Source organism: Aedes albopictus, chromosome 1, assembly GCF_035046485.1.
Source record: "Aedes albopictus strain Foshan chromosome 1, AalbF5, whole genome shotgun sequence".
Lineage (NCBI taxonomy): Eukaryota > Metazoa > Arthropoda > Insecta > Diptera > Culicidae > Aedes > Aedes albopictus.
In genome coordinates, this window is record NC_085136.1 from 16123309 (window position 1) to 16140858 (window position 17550).

The 17550-nt window shown below is 42.1% G+C and overlaps 1 protein-coding gene across 5 annotated transcripts in view; it reads left to right on the forward strand.

Moving 5' to 3' along the window:
• LOC109415565 (casein kinase I) overlaps positions 1-17550 on the forward strand; it is a 111350-nt gene that overhangs the window by 13204 nt on the left and 80596 nt on the right. For all 5 annotated transcript variants that reach the window (XM_019689449.3, XM_019689472.3, XM_019689456.3 and 2 more), the window contains exon 2: positions 3211-4201. In XM_019689449.3, coding sequence (XP_019544994.1) covers positions 3378-4201 — 824 coding nt within the window. In that variant the 5' untranslated portion in view covers positions 3211-3377. The remainder of the gene's footprint in view (positions 1-3210; positions 4202-17550) is intronic.

Consider the following 17550-nt stretch of genomic DNA (forward strand, 5'->3'; position numbering starts at 1 on the left):
TTGTTGCGCTTACGTTTGTATTTATTTGTGAACGTTTTGTCAGTTTGTGCTATACGTTTCACTCTGGTTTGTGAATCTGTCCCTAGCTAGTATTCAATTAGCATTTGTAGTGCTCAGACCGTTTCTAACAACAATCAAGTACAAGACGTGCAAATCGTCCCCTAGCACGGACATCAAAATGTAAATTCGTAGGTCTTGTGTTTGTGGCCCGAATCAGGGTGGTGCCCCTTAGGATTAGAAATTCTTAGACCAAAACAAGCTATGAATGCAGCAACAGATGCTACGAACTAAAAGGCGAACTGCCTAGCAAAGTACAATTTTAGGATGACTGATGATGGATCAAGAACACTCATGAAACCTCGTCATCCTGGGTTCGGAATTCGTTATCCATTTGCACAACTGAGCATAATTTATGTTATGTGTTGCATGTTGTGTTTTGTGCATTTGTAACGTTCAATCATTTTTTTTTTTGTATAAATACACGAACGTGCCCGACACGGAAACTAAAAATTAGCATTTGTAGGGTTCTGCTAATGGTTGTCCCAAATGTTTCGTCCAACGTGGGGCACGACTCATTTGTAGTGTTCCGTCAAACTTTATTTGTTACATGCTTTCAAAAAATTCCTTCCAGAGTTCCTCCCAGAATTGTACCAGTTTCGCTTAAAGGTTTTCCCGTGATTCCGGGAGCTGAGTTGCGCCAGGCATTTTGCTAATAGTTTAGCCCGAGAATTCTCCTGGAGTTGCTCTCGGGAGGTAACTTCGGACTTCCATGTGTAGAATGAGAAGATTTCACCAGGATTTGTATCGGAATTTGTATCCTGGGCTTTTCCCTGAGAAATGCTAAAAGGTTACATGGTAGGGAACCCGGGAAATTATAAGAATTTCGAGTGTTATCCTGGTTGAGCCTTCAGAAGGAATCCGGTACTCTTGGAAGTAATTTCATAAATAAATATAAGGACGAATTACGGGAGAAATTTTAGGAGGTAATCCTGGATGGAAAGAGTTCTGAAACGGATTCCAGAAAGAAGCCTGTAATGAAATCAGGAAGGAATCCCGGAAGTAGTTTTGTATGGACCACGGTAGAAATTCCGGGAGGAATCCGAGGAAGAGTTCTGTATGAATTTGCTGAAGTATTACCAGGAAAACCCCCGGAAAGTATTCAGGATATCCGTAATAAGTTCAAGCGAAAAGCCCGAAAGTCCGAATCTTAGAGGGACCCCTGGTGAAATTCTTGGGGAACTTCCTGTGAGATATTTTTGAGGATTCCTGGAGGGATTCTTGGATGAATTCTAGGCAGATGTCTTGGAGAAATTCCTGGATGAATTCTCGGAGGACTTCCTGGTGGAATACCAAGAAGAATCTATTAAGAAATTCCTGAAAGAGTTCCTGGAGTAATTCCTGAAGGAGTTCCTGGAGAAATTTTTAGCGTAATTTCTTAACAACTTTCGGATGAATTTTTAAGGAGATCCCTGAAGGAATTCTCCGACGAATTCTTAGAGTTATTCCGGGAGTATTTTCTTGAGGAATTACTAAAGGTTTCCTGATGGACCTTGGGAGAGTATTCATGGAGAAATTTCTGGAGGAATACTTGAAAAAATTCCTAAAATATCCCTGGAGGACTTTCTGGAAGAATTCTTCGAGGAATTACTGAACAAGTTCTTGGAGGATTTGCTGAAGTAACTTGTGTTGGAATTCCGTGAAAAATGTGTACATGAATTCCTGGAAAAATGCCTGAAAGTAATCTCAGATGAATCCCTGGAATAATTTTCGGAGGAATTTCTGGACGATTTCCTGCAGGTATTCTGGAGAAATTCTTTAAGGAATTTCAGAAGAAATTCCTTGAGAGCTATTGGGGAAAATTTAAAGAGGATTTCTTGGAGAGGTTCCTGGAGTGATTATTGTAGAAATTTCTGGTACAATTCTTGGGGGAACTCCTGGAAGAACTTTCGAAAAATTTCTTGAAAAACTCCTGGAGGAATTCTTGGAGGAATACCTGGAAAGATTTTATAAGGAATTATAGGTGAAAGTCCTGAAGGAATTTCAGAAGGATATTTTGGAGGAGCTACACCAATAAAGTTAAGAGATTCAAGAGTACAGCTTAAAGGTCCTAATTCCAGAATAGTTTGGATGACCTAGATCACCAAGTGAATGTTGCTAAGTTAGCAGAATTGCACTCTGAGGCTCTATGAGTAGCGTAGATTATGTTCCGCGAGCATTCGCTACAATAAGAATATCATAAGACTTACAGATATTGCGACCATTTGTATGCCAGTGGACACCAAAATAGCAACACATAGGGAAGTGGAACCATCTCGGCAGGAATCTTATTTTGGGCACTTTTCTGCTATAACTCAGCCAATTGACACAATTTTTGGAACGCGATGTGATACGTGTACAAAATTTCAAGTCAGTTGGTTTAGAGTTGACTGAGTTATAGTTGGCCGCCGCCCAAGTGGTTCGCTTCCCTAGAGATACTCGTAATATTAAGAGGTGCAACAGACACAATCGTGAAAGAATTATGCCGATAAAGTGAATAGAAACAAGAGTAGAGCCTGTAGACCTTGAAGGTCCAAAGTCCAGAATAGTTTGAAAAGCCTGGAATATCCCATGAATGTACCAAAAGCATTATAGTTGTGCACTGAGGCTCCATCAGCAGTATAGGCTACAGTCCACGAATATTTTTTGTAATTTAAGCATGATACAGTATGTAGATATCGTAACCCAAACTTCAAAGTGTTTTGGAGGCCTTTCGTATTTCACGGGATGTCCAACTACCACAATATCGAGTTGCACTGCGAGTAGCATTGCGAGGTCTTAGGGACATCAACGTGTCTAAATTTCTTGAGCAGAGTGAACACAAATGATGGTAGATGTTGTAGATCTTAAAAAAATGAATTCCAGAGTAGTTTGGATGACCTAGATCACTCAATTCGTGTACCATGCAATTTTCCCTCAGATTTCCTTTTTGTGAATAGATCTTTTTTCAAATGTTACACTAGGTTTTTCTTTCTCTTATTGCGATTTTCTTCTCCGTCCTCGATTGTTGCCCCGTCGATAATAGAAGAAGGAAAAAGTGTGTAGTGAAAGTCGAAGAAAACGAAGAACGAACCGACAGGGGAGAAGTAGGGGAGAAAAATCTCAATGTGAACAAGGAAGAAGACGTGACGAAAGGGAAGGGAAAGTAGCTATCTAATTTTTGCGTGTTTAAAGATCCTGATCCTGACAAGCGAGAGCCAGATCGTCAACATCCGGAGGAAGAGGGCGCAGCGGCGGAAGGCAGACAGGGATTGATCGGAAGTCGGAACCAAAATACGTAAAAGTGCTCCTCTCCCTGTCCGAGAGCGGCGGAAGCAGCCCCCACCAGAAGTCCCATCAAGATGAATGAATTTATCGTGGCCGGCAAGTATCGGATCATACGGAAGATCGGTTCCGGTTCGTTCGGGGACATCTACCTGGGAATCAACATTACCAATGGCGAAGAAGTGGCCCTCAAAATGGAAAGCCTCACGGCGCGGCATCCCCAGCTGATGTACGAGTACAAACTGTACAAGGTGCTGATCGGCGGCGTCGGAATCCCCCACATCCGGTACTTTGGCCAGGAGCGGAATTACAACGTGCTCGTCATGGACCTCCTCGGACCCTCGCTGGAAGATCTGTTCAACTTCTGCAGTCGCCACTTTACCATCAAAACGGTGCTCATGCTGGTCGACCAGATGATTGGCCGCCTCGAATACCTGCACATGAAGAACTTCATCCACCGGGACATCAAACCGGACAACTTCCTGATGGGCATCGGGCGGCACTGCAACAAACTGTTCATGATCGACTTCGGGCTGGCGAAAAAGTACCGAGACTTCCGGACGCGCATCCACATCATGTACCGAGAGGACAAGAACCTGACCGGAACGGCCCGGTACGCGTCCATCAATGCCCACCTCGGGATCGAGCAGAGCCGCCGGGACGACATGGAATCGCTGGGCTACGTCATGATGTACTTCAATCGGGGCTCGCTGCCCTGGCAGGGCCTCAAGGCCACCAACAAGAAGCAGAAGTACGAAAAGATCTCCGAGAAGAAGATGTCCACCCCGATCGAGGTGCTGTGCAAGGGCTTCCCGGCCGAGTTCGCGATGTATCTCAACTACTGCCGCAGCTTACGGTTCGACGAGGGACCCGACTACATGTATCTGAGACAACTGTTTAGGTAAGTGCATCACAACAGCTGGTTGGTGGTTGGTTCTGCTTCTTGTTTCACGGGGTTATCGTTCCCACGCAAGTGGAGCCTCTTTCGTTGCACTTGATTTACTTTTCCACCGCTTTTCGGGGGCATCATCCGTCCATTCGCATGATCGTGTAGATGCGAACGTTTTTTTTTTGTTTCCCTTTCCTTCTCACGACGAGGAAGCAAGCAATGGAAGATGGAACTAAAGGAAGATGAATATTTTTGAGTTTTATTCGGTGATGATCGATTTGCTAAATTCGGCGTATAATTGAGATACACTTTGTCTCTTAAAATCAGTCAAATGATTCAGCTCCCAAGTACTTGGTACTCAGGGTTATGAATCAAAACCAAGCGTCATTTATTCAATTCATATGGTGTAAAAAAAGCCGGTACCCTAATAACACCGTTTTACTTGCTTCACTATCATGATCTTAATGAAACGGCGATACAATTCTGCGAGCATTCTAAGAAAAGATTGATTGTAGTATTTAGATGATGTCAAATGGTCGAACGGAAGGACCAAGAACCATTTGCATTATTAATCTTTAATATTCTGGACGCCATTATTGGACTCCAGACATCTTTCCCATATCAAATGTACTCATATTGCATGGTTTTAGAGCCTAAAACTCCATCAAATAGCCGCCATCTTGAATTTGGAGCCGCCATCTTGGATATTTTGGGTCGTCATTTTTGAATTCCAGACATCTTCCCCATACTCAATATATCAATATTCGATGATTTTAGGGTCTAAAACTCCATTAAATAGCCACCATATTGAATTTGAAGCCGCCATCTTGGATATTCTAATCGTCATTTTTGGACTCCAGACATCTTTCTCATACCAGATATACCCATATTGTATGATTTTAGGGCCTAAAACTCCATTAAATAGACGCCATTTTCAATTTGGAGCCACAATGTTGGATTTTATGCCGCCATCTTGGATATTCTAATTGCCATTTTTGGACTCCAAACATCATCCCAATACAAAACATACCCATACTGCATGATTTTAGGGCTCAAAACTTCATTGAACAGCCGCCATATTGAATTTGGCGTCATCTTGGATTTTATGCGGCCATCTTGGATATTCAGATCGCCATTTTTGGACTACAGACATCTTCCTCATACCAAATATACCCATATTGCATGATTTTAGTGCCTAAAATTCCATTAAATAGTCGTCATCTTGAATTTGAAGCCGCCATCTTGGATTTTAAAAAGCCATCTTTGATGTTCTGGTCGCCATTTTCGGACTCCGGACCTCTTCCCCATATCAAATATACCCATATTGCATGGTTTTTGAGCCTAAAACTCCAATCTACAGCCGCCATCTTGAGTTTTGAGCCGCCATCTTGGAGCTTTGACCGCCGTATTTGATATTGCGGTCGTTATTTTTGAACTCCGGACATCTTCCCCATACAAAACATACCCATATTGCATGGTTTTAGAGCCTAAAACTCCATAAAATAGACGCCTTTTTTGATTTGGAGCCACCATCTTGGATTTTATGCCGCCATCTTGGATATTCTAATTGCCATTTTTGGACTCCAAACATGTTCCCAATACAAAATACTGCATGATTTTAGGGCTCTAAACTTCCTAGAACAGCCGCCATATTGAATTTGGAGTCACCATCTTGGATTTTATGCGGCCATCTTGGATATTCAGATCGCCATTTTTGGACTACAGACATCTTCCTCATACCAAATACACCCATATTGCATGATTTTAGGGCCTAAAACTGATTGGCATTTTTGGACTCCAGATATCTTTCTCATACCAAATATTCCCATATCCCATATAGTCGCCATCTTGAATTTGGAGCCGCCGTCTTGAATATTAGGCTGCCATCTTGAATTATGTTCCGACATCGTGGAATTTACGGTTTCAAATAGTTAAGCTGTATTACTCCCTTTTTCAAAAGATATCTCAGTAACCAAATATCCAATCGTAATAAAATTTCAGGGCGTTCTACTAGATGTTGTAGCTTTCATTTGATGCTAAGAGAACCCAAATCGGTTGACACACGGCTGAGATATTTATTATGAAATCTATCAAAAAGTTAAGTTGTATTACTTCCAAGAACTCTTCGAGAGATATCTCGGGCCCCAAATGTCCAATCGTAATAAAATTCAATAGGGTTCTACTAGGATATGGTAGCTTTCTTTTGGTCCCAAGAGAACCCAAATCGGTTGAAAGTTCATGTGGTAAACTTCCTTCTGGAGTTTCACCTGGCGATCCTTCGGGATTAGTTTCAGAAGTTGCTTTTTGAAATTCTGGAATGCCTCCAGGAGTTCCATTGGGAATTGTATTCCTCGGAATTCCTCCAGAAGCTCCTCAAGAATTTCTCCAGGAGTTCCTCGGGAATTCCTCTAGCAGTTTCTCGTGAACTTCTCCAGAACTTCGTCTGGAATTCATCCAGGAATTCTTCGGCTATTCTTCCAGAAGTTCTTCGGGAATTTCTCCTCCAGTTCCGCGGAGATTCTTCTAGTAGTTCCTCGGAGATCTCTTCAAGAAATTCTCGGGTATACCTCTAGGAGTCCCTCGGAAATTTCTTCAGGAGTTCCTAGGAAATTTCGCCATGTATTCCTCGGAATCCCTCCAGAAGTTCCTCGAGGAATCCCCGAAACCTCCTCTTGGAGTTACTCGGGAATTCTTCTAGGAGTTCTTCCGGAATTCCTCCAGGAGTTCCTCGAAAATTTCTTAAGGTGTTCCTCGGGAATTCCTTTGGGGTCGCCCCGGAGTTCCTCGGGAGTTTTTTTAGGAGTACCTCTAGAATTCCTCCACTAGTTTCCAGAATTGTTCCAGGAGTTTGCCGAGAATTTTTTCAGTAGTTCTCCGGGAATTCCTTTACAAGTTACTCTGGAATTGCTCCAGGAGTTCCTTGGGAATTCTTCCAAGAGTTCCTCAAGAATTCCTCCAGGTGCTACTCGGGAATTCTTCCAGGATTTCCTCGGGATTTTTTCCAGAAATTCCTCGGGAAATTCTCCACGAGCTTCTCGACATGTCTTCCAGTAGTTCTTCGGGAATCGCTCCAGGAGATTCACGGGTATACCTCCAGGAGTTCCTCGGGAATTCCTAAAGGAGATCCTTGGGAAGCTCTAGGAGCTGCTAGGGGATTTCTCCAGGAAATTCTCTAGAATCCCGCTAGCATTTTATCGAGAATACTTCTACGATATTCTCAAGAAATCATTCAAGAGTTTATCAGAAGTTCAGTTGGATGTTCCTATGGATTACCTTCAGGAACTCCTGAAGAAATATCTTAGGAACTCCTGAAAGACCTCCCGACGATCTCCTGGAGGAATTCCCAAGGATCTTCTGGAGGATTACCCGAAGATCTTCTAGAGGAATTCCCGGGGAACTCCAGAAGGAATTCCCGTGGATCTCCTGGAGGATTTCTCGAAGAACTCTTGGAGGAATGTCCGACGAACTCCTGGAGGACTTCCTGAGGAACTTCTCTCGTAAAACTCCTAGAAGAATTCCCGAAGCACTTCTGGAAGAACTTCCGAAGATCACCTGGACAATTCCCAAGGCACTTCGGGAGCAAGAAGAATTCTCGAGGCCTTTCCAAGAGACTCCTGTAGGAATTTCCGAAGAACTCTTTGAGGATTTCCTGGATTTTTTTAGTGGAACTCTTGGAAAAAAAAATCCGAGGAATCATGTATTATTGCTGGAAGAGTTCTTGGTAGACTTCTGAAGTAAATTTCTGGATGAAATTTTCGAATAATTTATGTAGTTCATTAAGAAAAATCTTTGAGAAATTCTCTGGGAAATCCCTGGGAAGGATTCTACCACAATTACTGCAGGAAGTCTTCGGTTGCTTCTAAAGGAAGCCATGGTATTCGTGGGGAATCCATGGAGGGACTCCTGGGAAATTCCTGGAGAAATTCTCGGGGACTCGTGAAGGAATTTCCATGAAACTCCTGAAGGAATTTCCATGAAACTCCTGAAGGAATTTCCATGAAACTCCTGAAGGAATTTCCTGGGAGCTCCAGGATACACTCTCAGGGACTTCTGTAGAAACTGGGTGAAAACTCCTGCTGAAATTACTAAAGAATTCCCGAGGATATCTCAGAGGAATTCCCATGGATTTCCAGGAAGAATTCGCGAAGAACTCCAGTAGGAATTCCCGAGGATGTTCTGTAGGAATTACCGAAGAACTCGTGGAGAACTATCGAAGGAACTCCTGGAGGATTGCCCGAGGAACTTCTGGAGGAACTCCTGGAAGAATTCGCGACATACACCTGAAAAAGTTTCTGTAAAACTCCTGGATGAATCTCCAAAGAACTACTGGGAGAAATTCCCGAGAAACTTCTGGAACAACTACTGGAGGAATTCCCGAGGAACTCCTGGAGGAATTTCCAAGAACTTCCAGTAGGAATTCCCGATAATATTCTGGAAGAATTCCAAGGAACTCTAGGATGCGTTCCCGAGGATCTTCTGAAGAAATTCCTAATTTGCCCTGTTCCACTCTTGGAAATAAATTCGAGGAACTTCTTGAGGAATTACGGAAAAAACGGGAAAAACCTATTCGAAGGAAATCCTGAAAGAACCAAGCATTATTGCTGGAGGACTTCTTGAGGAACTTTTGAAGTAAACTTCATGGATGTTCTGGAGGGAATTTTCGGATAATATTTATGTAGGTATTTATAGTCAAACCATGGAGAAATTCCCTGGATAATCCTGGAGGTATTCTACCACAAATGCTGCAGTAATTCTTTGGAAGCTTCATAAGGGATACCATACCATCGTGGGGAAGCCATGGAAGGATTCTCCTGGAGAAATTTATCATGAATCTCCTGGAGGAATGTCTGAAGAGCACTTAAAAAGACAAATTTTTGGGAAACTTCAGGAGGACTTCCCGGTGAACTGAGTTAATTCTTGGGAAGCTCCATAAGGAATCATAACAAACTGAGGGAATCCCAGAATAAACTATTGAAGGGATTCCAGACTCCTGGAGGATCAGCAAAAAAAGAATTTTGTGGAAGGTGAACAATACACACCGATCTTAAACGCGATATAGTGCAAATCGTACTAAAATGTGTCCGATGCCATTAAAATTTCACAAAATTAATTTTCATAAAAACATGAAGTTGTTCTTCAAATTATAACGGTAAACATTACTGCCCAACACCCGGTTTCGGTGCTGGCCTGGATGCTGCGTTGCAGTACGTCAACTTTGAACATTTTCAAAGTTTAGAACAGCATCTGGGTTTTTAGTACACGCATGCGGTTGACCCAACAACGCATCTTTGTGGAATTGATGCACTGAAGCCCGTTGCTTCAATTCAAACCGAACTGCCAGTTGAAACTGAAACAAAATTACATTAGAATGGTATATCTACCGGATGTCGGATTAAATTGTACCGAATGTTGGACCAATGTTGAACCAATATCGGGTAAAAGTAGCATCATTGTCAGGTTGGTGGCCGAAACATAAAATAATCAATATCGGATTAGATGATTGTTATGTCTATCGTTCTTGTTGTATCATATTGTTTATCTAATGTCGTATTTTCTTTTTGAACCTGGGTTGGAACTGGATTGGCGGCTAATGTGTAAACAAACAAACGTCAACCAAACTCAAACAAACTTTAGTACAAGCGAAACCGAAGTCGGGTTGGGGTTGAAACTGTGATCTCATCCAGTTTCAACCCAGGTTGGAACTGGATCAAAAAGAAAAACGGCATAAATTATCTGCTTTTGCATGTCCAAGATGTTCACCATAGTTGTCCTTCCACCTTTCAATGCTTGCGTATGTGTCGATCAACCTTTTTGCCTTTCTCGTACACCAAAGTGTACTGAAAGGCTAGATGTTCACTCAAAAAACGAATTTTCGATAGAAGGCTTAAAAAGTCAAGTTACATATACCAATCAACTCAGTTCGACAAATTGAGATGATGTCTGTATGTGTGTATGTATGTATGTCTGTGCGCAATAAATGTTCACTCCCTTTTATGGCACTTCCCATTGGCCGATTTTTCGGATTATAGCTCGAATCGAACCGGAGTTTTACCGCATTGTTTGCTATTTAAAATGGTGCGGATCAGTCAGGGCGTTCCGAAGGTATGACCATTTCAGTGATCCGGACCAGCACCGGTAGAACTGGTCGTATATAAAACTGAACCAAGCCCCTATCATGCGACACATCAAACTGCGCCGATTTTTGAATCATTCAGCATGGTTGACGAATGTTGTGCGGAAATCAACACTGGAGACCAAAAACTCTACGATGTCGGGCTTAAAATTCAAGATGGCGGCTGTTTAATAGAGTTTAAGGCTCCAAAACCATGCAATATGGGTATATTTGGTATAGGGAAGATGTCTAGAGTCTAAACATGACGATGTCTAGAGTCCAAACAATACAGTACCCAAACTGACGATTCGAAAGCATTAACACGTTGAAAACAAATCTTTTAGATAATTTACGTTTGATAAAAACTTTCCTTGCTTAGAGCAGGCATGACCTCAAATAAGATTAGCAATATTTAGACTACTTCGAAGTATAGTCCTGTTTCTGAACGGCAAATAAACAAAAGGCGATTGGTTGAACTGAATCACTTCCTGTTCTTGTTTTATTGACTGCGGCGCGATAATTACAGCAATTAGTCGTCTCACTTGCCACCATCGCATCGGCTAGCGCTAGACGACAGATTCGGAGAGATCGAGATAACGCTAATGAAATTTTGATTGACCAATTTTGGCGTCCTCTTCTCGCGCCTTCTCGCGAAGACTGTGATCAATTCATTACTTGTCGATCAGTCGGTCGCACTTCAAGCAATTTACCTACTGCTGACTGTTGACGTTGACATTGATCACACACGCGAAGCTGCCGAAGACCCGACTTACGCTGGAGAGTGAGATTTGAACGAATGCGAGGTGCGATAGTAGGTGATTATGTATGACGTGACGGGACGGGGGATGGCGGGCGAGAGATAACTGCCTTTCTGAATTCATTTTTACTGCGCTTTTCAGCTGAACTGACTGACAGACTACTACCTACCTACCTACATACTGCTGATCACTGGTTTGGTTTGCGGATAGGTGAGAAAACGTGCAAATTGTGCCAAGGACAGCGATGTTGGCGCTGGTTTGGTTATCGGAACGCTTTTGTGGAGCGTACCTCAACAATGCTCTGTAATGCTGGGGATGTTCAACCCTTTGAAGCCGGCATTTTTCCAAGCGTTATTCTGGAGTTTTTTCTACGTTTTTCTGTAGTTTTGGTGATTGATAGTATAAAACCGGTGGACCAAACTATTCTTGAGTTTAGATCCTTAAGTCTATGGGTGTAACGGTAACTTCTTTCATTATACAAACCTACGATTCATAGTCTATCATGTCCAGTAAGTCTTATGAAAGTTCAATAGACAGTATCAGATCAGTCGGGATATCCTAGGTCATCCAAACTGTTCTTGAGTTTAGATCCTTAAGTCTACGGGTGTAACGGTAACTATACAAAGATATGATTTGTAATGCTGGACATGATCAGCAAGTCTTCTGAAAGTTACAGTGGTTGTTTTTATCAACTCAGCTTCATAACAGTAAGGAGCCCATAACATCCCAAAATTATATAACAAAGCGTATTGATCCTCTAACTGCTTTGGTAAGTACTGTGGATTATGTAACACTACTTAACGTAGTGGCAAAAGCTATTATCACAAGTGTAGACCTGAAGCTATGGTCTCCGGAGTTGTGTTGTTGATCTGGAATATCTCAAAACTATCTTGAAATGAGTCATGATATGCCAGGGGCATTACAGATTACAGTCATAACTTCATTGTGAGACTTACTACGGTTACTATCAAAAGCTAAACTTCAGGATAGTTTGGACGACCCTCAATGTCTCAAAGGTTCCTAATAATATAATGTAGACATCAGGTTGGTCAAGTCACCGCGATTGATTATGAAACTTTACTCAGTAGGTATGTCAGATATAGCTGATGTTACGAGTGTAGACCTGAAGTTCTAAACTCTTAGATACAGGTGGTGTTTTGCTGCGATTGTGGCCCAAGAAATAGTTTGAAAACCATCATCGGTGGTGGCGTTCTAGTCGCGGTAAAAAAGAAACTGAAGGCAAGTGTCATAGATAGCGATCTTTGGGGGTAGCGTCGAGCAATTATGGGTGCGTATCCAGTTCCAGTGATGAAATCGGTCTACTCCGTGGTCGAACTCGCAAAGGCGTTGGAAAAAATCGTCGTTTTAAGGAATTTCAGTATGTCCTAGATCCCGATCATTTAAGTTTGCATGCCGCTGCCTCTCGACTTCTTGATGGTTACAGACAAATCAACTTCATTACCAACGAAAGCTTCCGGAAGTATTGATCTCTGCTTCGTCAGTGCACAAGATGTTGCTCCGCTCATAGCTACTGCTCCATCACCGTTGGTAAAGGAGGTTAATCATTATCCTCCGTGGATGCTTAAGCTCTTTGCCCACCAGTCCTGCGATACTGAAATAGTTGTTCCGGTATCCTACGATTTCCAAAAAGCCGAAGTATTTTGGAATATCTTGAATCTATTCAATGGAATGATATTCTCGATGCACATGATGTAGATGAAGCCTGGCTGACTCTCTCTTATATTTTGGGACATGTGATCGAGAGACATGTTCCTAAGAAGGTGCATGTCACCAACCGTCTACCTTGGCAAACTCGTGAGCTTCGTATTCTAGAATTCGACAGGAGAGCTGCATTGAGACACTACTCTAAGTACCGGACTTTTTCAGCACGTGTATTTTACTTGAGGGCCAACGTGGCTTATAAGTTAACCAGTCGACGTTGCTACAGCCACTAAATAAACAACGAATTCATTGCAGTCTCCAATCGAAACCACGTGTATTGGAAGTTTCCAGAGGAGTATGTTAACAAATTCCTTGAAGAATTCTCGTAGGAATCCCTGGTAGAATTTCAGGAACAATTCCTGGAAGTATTACTGAAGAAATTCCTGGAGAAATTTGCGGAGGAATTCCTGGAAAAATCCAGTGGCGATTCTCTAACCTCAAATCTACCTGTTCAACGAACGTAAATACTTGAATTTTCTCATCAAATGAGCCTGTAATTTGTAAAAAAAATGGCGAGAATAGTCGTTTCAGGTAAAAAGTGAGGTTACGAGACGCCACTGGAAAAATCCAAAGAGGAATTCCTGAAAACTTAAGGAAGGAAATGAAGAAATCCCCAGAGAAATTCCTGGAGGAATTCTAGCAGCTTTTTCTGAAGAAATCTTTCAAAGGAATTTCGTGAAGAATCTTTGAAGGAATCCCTGGAGGTTTTTCGGGAGGAATCCCTAAAGAACTCCCAAGAGAAATTCCTAGTGGAGTCCCAGACGGAAATTCTGGAGGGATCTCCGGAGAAGTTCCCGGATGACTTTCTGAAGGAATCCTCGGAGAAATTACTGGAGCCATTCCTGGAAAAATATCTGTGAAAATTCCTGGAGGAATTCTTGAAGAATTCCCGGAGGAATTTCTGCAAAAAATCCTGGAAGAATTGTCGGAGGAATTCCTGGTGGAATTTCAGAAAGAATTTAATGAACAATTCCTGAAAGTATTACTGAAGCAATTTCTGGAGGAATATCCAAAAAAACCGCCGGAGAAATTCCTGGAAAAATCCAAGGAGGAATTAGCGGAAAACTTACTGAAGGAATCCTCAGAGGAATTCTTGAAGCACGTTCTGAAGGAATCTTTGGAGGAATTCCTGGATGAATTCCCGGAGCAGTTCGCGGAGGACTTCCTGAAGGATTCCTCAGAGAAACTCTTGGAAGAATATCAGGAAAAATCCTGGAGGAATTCCTGGAAGTATTCTCAGAGGGATTCCTGGAAAAAATCTTGGAAGGATTCCAGGAACAATTCCAATTGGTAGATTTTCTGGAGATATTTCTGGAGGGATCTCCGGAGGTATTTCTGGAAGGATCTCCGGAGGAATTTTTTGAGGAATCACTGGAAGGATTCCTGAAGGAATTCACGGTGGATCCTGGAGGAGTTTCTGGAGGCATTCCTGGAAAAATTTAATGAGAAATCCCGGGGGGAATTCTCGGAGTCATCCCCGGAGGATGATTCGTGGAGCACTTTCTGAATCTTCGGATGAAGTCCTGAAAGAATCCTTGAAGTAATCCCCGAAAAAATCCTCGAAGGACTCCCTGGAGTAATCCCCGGAGGAATTTCTGGAGGAATCCCTGGAGGAATTTGCTGATGACTTCCTGAAGAAATCCACTGAGAAATTTCTAGAGGAATCTCCAACAGAATTCCTGGAGAGAACTTTGGATGAATCTTTTGAGCAATCTCTGGAGGAATATCTGGAACTATACCTTGAGGATTTTTTTGTGGAATCTCTGGGCAAAGTCCATAGGAATTTGTGGTGAAATTCCTGGAAGATTTTCTGAAGGAATTCCTGGGGGATATCCTGGAGGAATTCCTGAAAGAATTCTTGGTAGAATCTCGGGAAGAATTTCTGGAGAATTTCCTGGAAAAATTCCTGGAGGAACCTCTGAAAAAAAAAACCTGGAAGAATTCTCGAAGGAATTCCTGGAAATTTTCCAGAAACAATTTCCGTAGGAATTCCTGGAAGTATTACAGAATAAATTCCTGGAGGAATTTGCGGAAAACTTTCTTAAGAAATCCCCGGGGAATTCCTGGAAGGATCCCCGGAGGAATTTGCGGAACACTTTCTGAAGCAATCTCCGGAGGAATTCCTGGGAGAATCCATGAAGTAGTCTCTGGAAGAATTCCCGGAAGAATCCCAGGAGCAATCCATGGAGCACTTTCTGAATTTTTGGAGGAATTCCTGAAAAAATCCTCGAAGGAGTAATTCTTGGAGGAATTCGCGGATGACTTCCTGAAGGAATCCTCTGAGAAAATTATAGAGGAATCCCCGTAGGATTTTCTGCAGGAATTCCCAAAAGAATTTCTGAGGGAATCTCCGGAAGAATTCCTGGAAGGAACTTCGAAGGATTTTTTTAGCAATCTGGAAGAATTCCTGGAGGAATATCTGGAAGTAATCTGGAGGAATTTACGACAGAATCTCTGGAGGAATTCCTTTGGGATTTTCTGGAGGAATTCCTGGAGGGTATGCTGGACGAATTCCTGGGAGAATATTGGCAGGAATTTCTGGAGCAATAATCAAGGAAATTCCTGAAGGAATCGCAGAAGGAATTCCTGAGAAAATTCCCGGAGAATTCCTTGTGGAATTTGTAGATTTTTTTGAGAAATCTCTGTAGGATTTCCTCGAGGAGTTGGTGGAGCAATCTCCGGAGGGTTTGCTGGAAGAATCTCCTTAATCCCGGAGGAATTCCTGGGAAGAGCCCTCAAGGAATTACTTTAGGTGTCTCCGGAGGACTTCCTGGAATTTGTGCCGAAATTTCCGGAAGAATTCTCGGAAGAATTCCTTGAGGATTCTTTGGTGGAATTTCTGGGGGAATCCCCCTTGAATACCCCGGAGGATTTCCTTGAAGAGTCTCTGGAGAATTTGATTTAAAAATGCCCGGAGGAATTTATGTAGAAATTTTTGGAGGAATCCCCGGAGGAATTTCTGGAAGAATCTCCGGAGGAATTTCTAGAATAAACCCTCCTTGGAATTTCCAAGGAGGATTTATTGGAGTCATCTATGGAGGCATTCCTGGAGGAATTCCCCAAAGTACACCACTATCAATTCTCGAAACAACTTCTTCAGGAAAATCCGGTGGAGTTCCTCAAGTAATTCCCGAAGGATCTCCTGGAGGAATTCACGAAGGGTCTCCATAAAGTATATCTGGAGAAATTTCTGAACGAACTCCTGGAGGTATTCCCAATAGAATACATGAAGGAATAGCTGGTAGATTTCTCAAAAGAACTTTATTAGGAATTCTCTATGGAACTCCTGGAAGAATACCCGAAGAAATTCCTGGAGGAATTTCCGAAGGAACTTAGAAGAATTTTCAAAGGAACTTTTTTAGGAAAAATCGATGGACCTCCACAAGAAACTCCCAAAAGAATTACGGGAGAAATTCTCAAAGGAATACCAGGTGTTATTTTCGAATGAACTTCTCAAGGAATTCTCGAAGGAACTTCTGGAGGAATTCCAGAAAGAACTCGTGGAGTAATTCCCGAAGAATGAGAAATTTCCTCGTAGGAGCCTAATATGAATACCCGAAATATCTCCTACAAGGATTCCTGAAGGAACTCTTCAAGGTATTTCAGAAACAACTCCTGGAGATAATGCCGAAGATTTTTTTTGGAGGAATTCCTGTAGAAACACCTGACTGAATTAGCAATGAAACAACTCGTACAGGAATATCTGATTAAATTCCTGGAGAAACTCCTGAAACAATTGCCGAATAAAAACTTCGTGGAATTCCCGAAGAAACTCCTTGAAGATTTCTCCAAGGAAATCATTAAGAAGTTCCCGGACGAGCTCTAGGAAGAATTTCCGGATGAATTCTAAGCAGGGGCGTACAATTTCGTTTCAATGATACACTTTCGTGCAACATTTGAATGAGTCACTTCAAGTGTTTCATACTTTTTTCTAATGACTCGGTCGTTAAAAAAACTTTTCCACTCATCGTAGCACTCGGTAGTCTCCCACCCGGTCGCATTGCTTGTGCTTCACCCGTCAGAGCATTAGTGTCTCACTGGTGCGCGCTAGTCTCTCAATGGTTGCGGGCGCCGGTTAATTGGATTTAAGTGGTCGAATTTGTTATCCTGTTTCATAAAACATAATTATCATTCTATTGGCGTGCACCACTATTTAAAAATGTGGTTTAAATAGTGTTTTTAGCATGTTGAAGTATTTCAATGACTCATAAATGAAATGAAAATCCAAGTGTATCATCCCATGTTTCATACACACTTGTTTCTGTAGCAGCAACGAACGAGTGTGTTGCTTGGTGAGAGATGAAGCATCACAGCAGTCCGTTCGCATGGGAAACGATTTGCTACAGTCGTCGTACGTCATGTTTTCCTTTCGAAATTGCACGACCCTGATTCTAAGTGATCCTGATGGAATTTTCGAAGGTAGTATTGGAGAACTTCCCGAGGGATCTCGTTAATAAATTTCAGGAGGAATTCCCAAAGAACTCCTGCAGAAATTTCCAAAAGAACTCTTGGGAAAATCTCTAAAAGAACTCCTGGAGAGATTCCCGAAGAAATTCTTTGAGGAATTCCTGGAGCAATTAGTAATGGAACTCTTTGAGGAAGTACTGCATAAAATTTCGGAGAAATTCCTGAAAGTATGTATATCCGAAGAAAATCTTTGAGGAATTCCCGAAGCAAATCCTAGAAGAGTATCTCAAGAAACTCCTTGAAGAATTCAACAAGACACTCCCTAAGGAATTATCAAAGTAACTCCTGGAGAAAATCTCTAA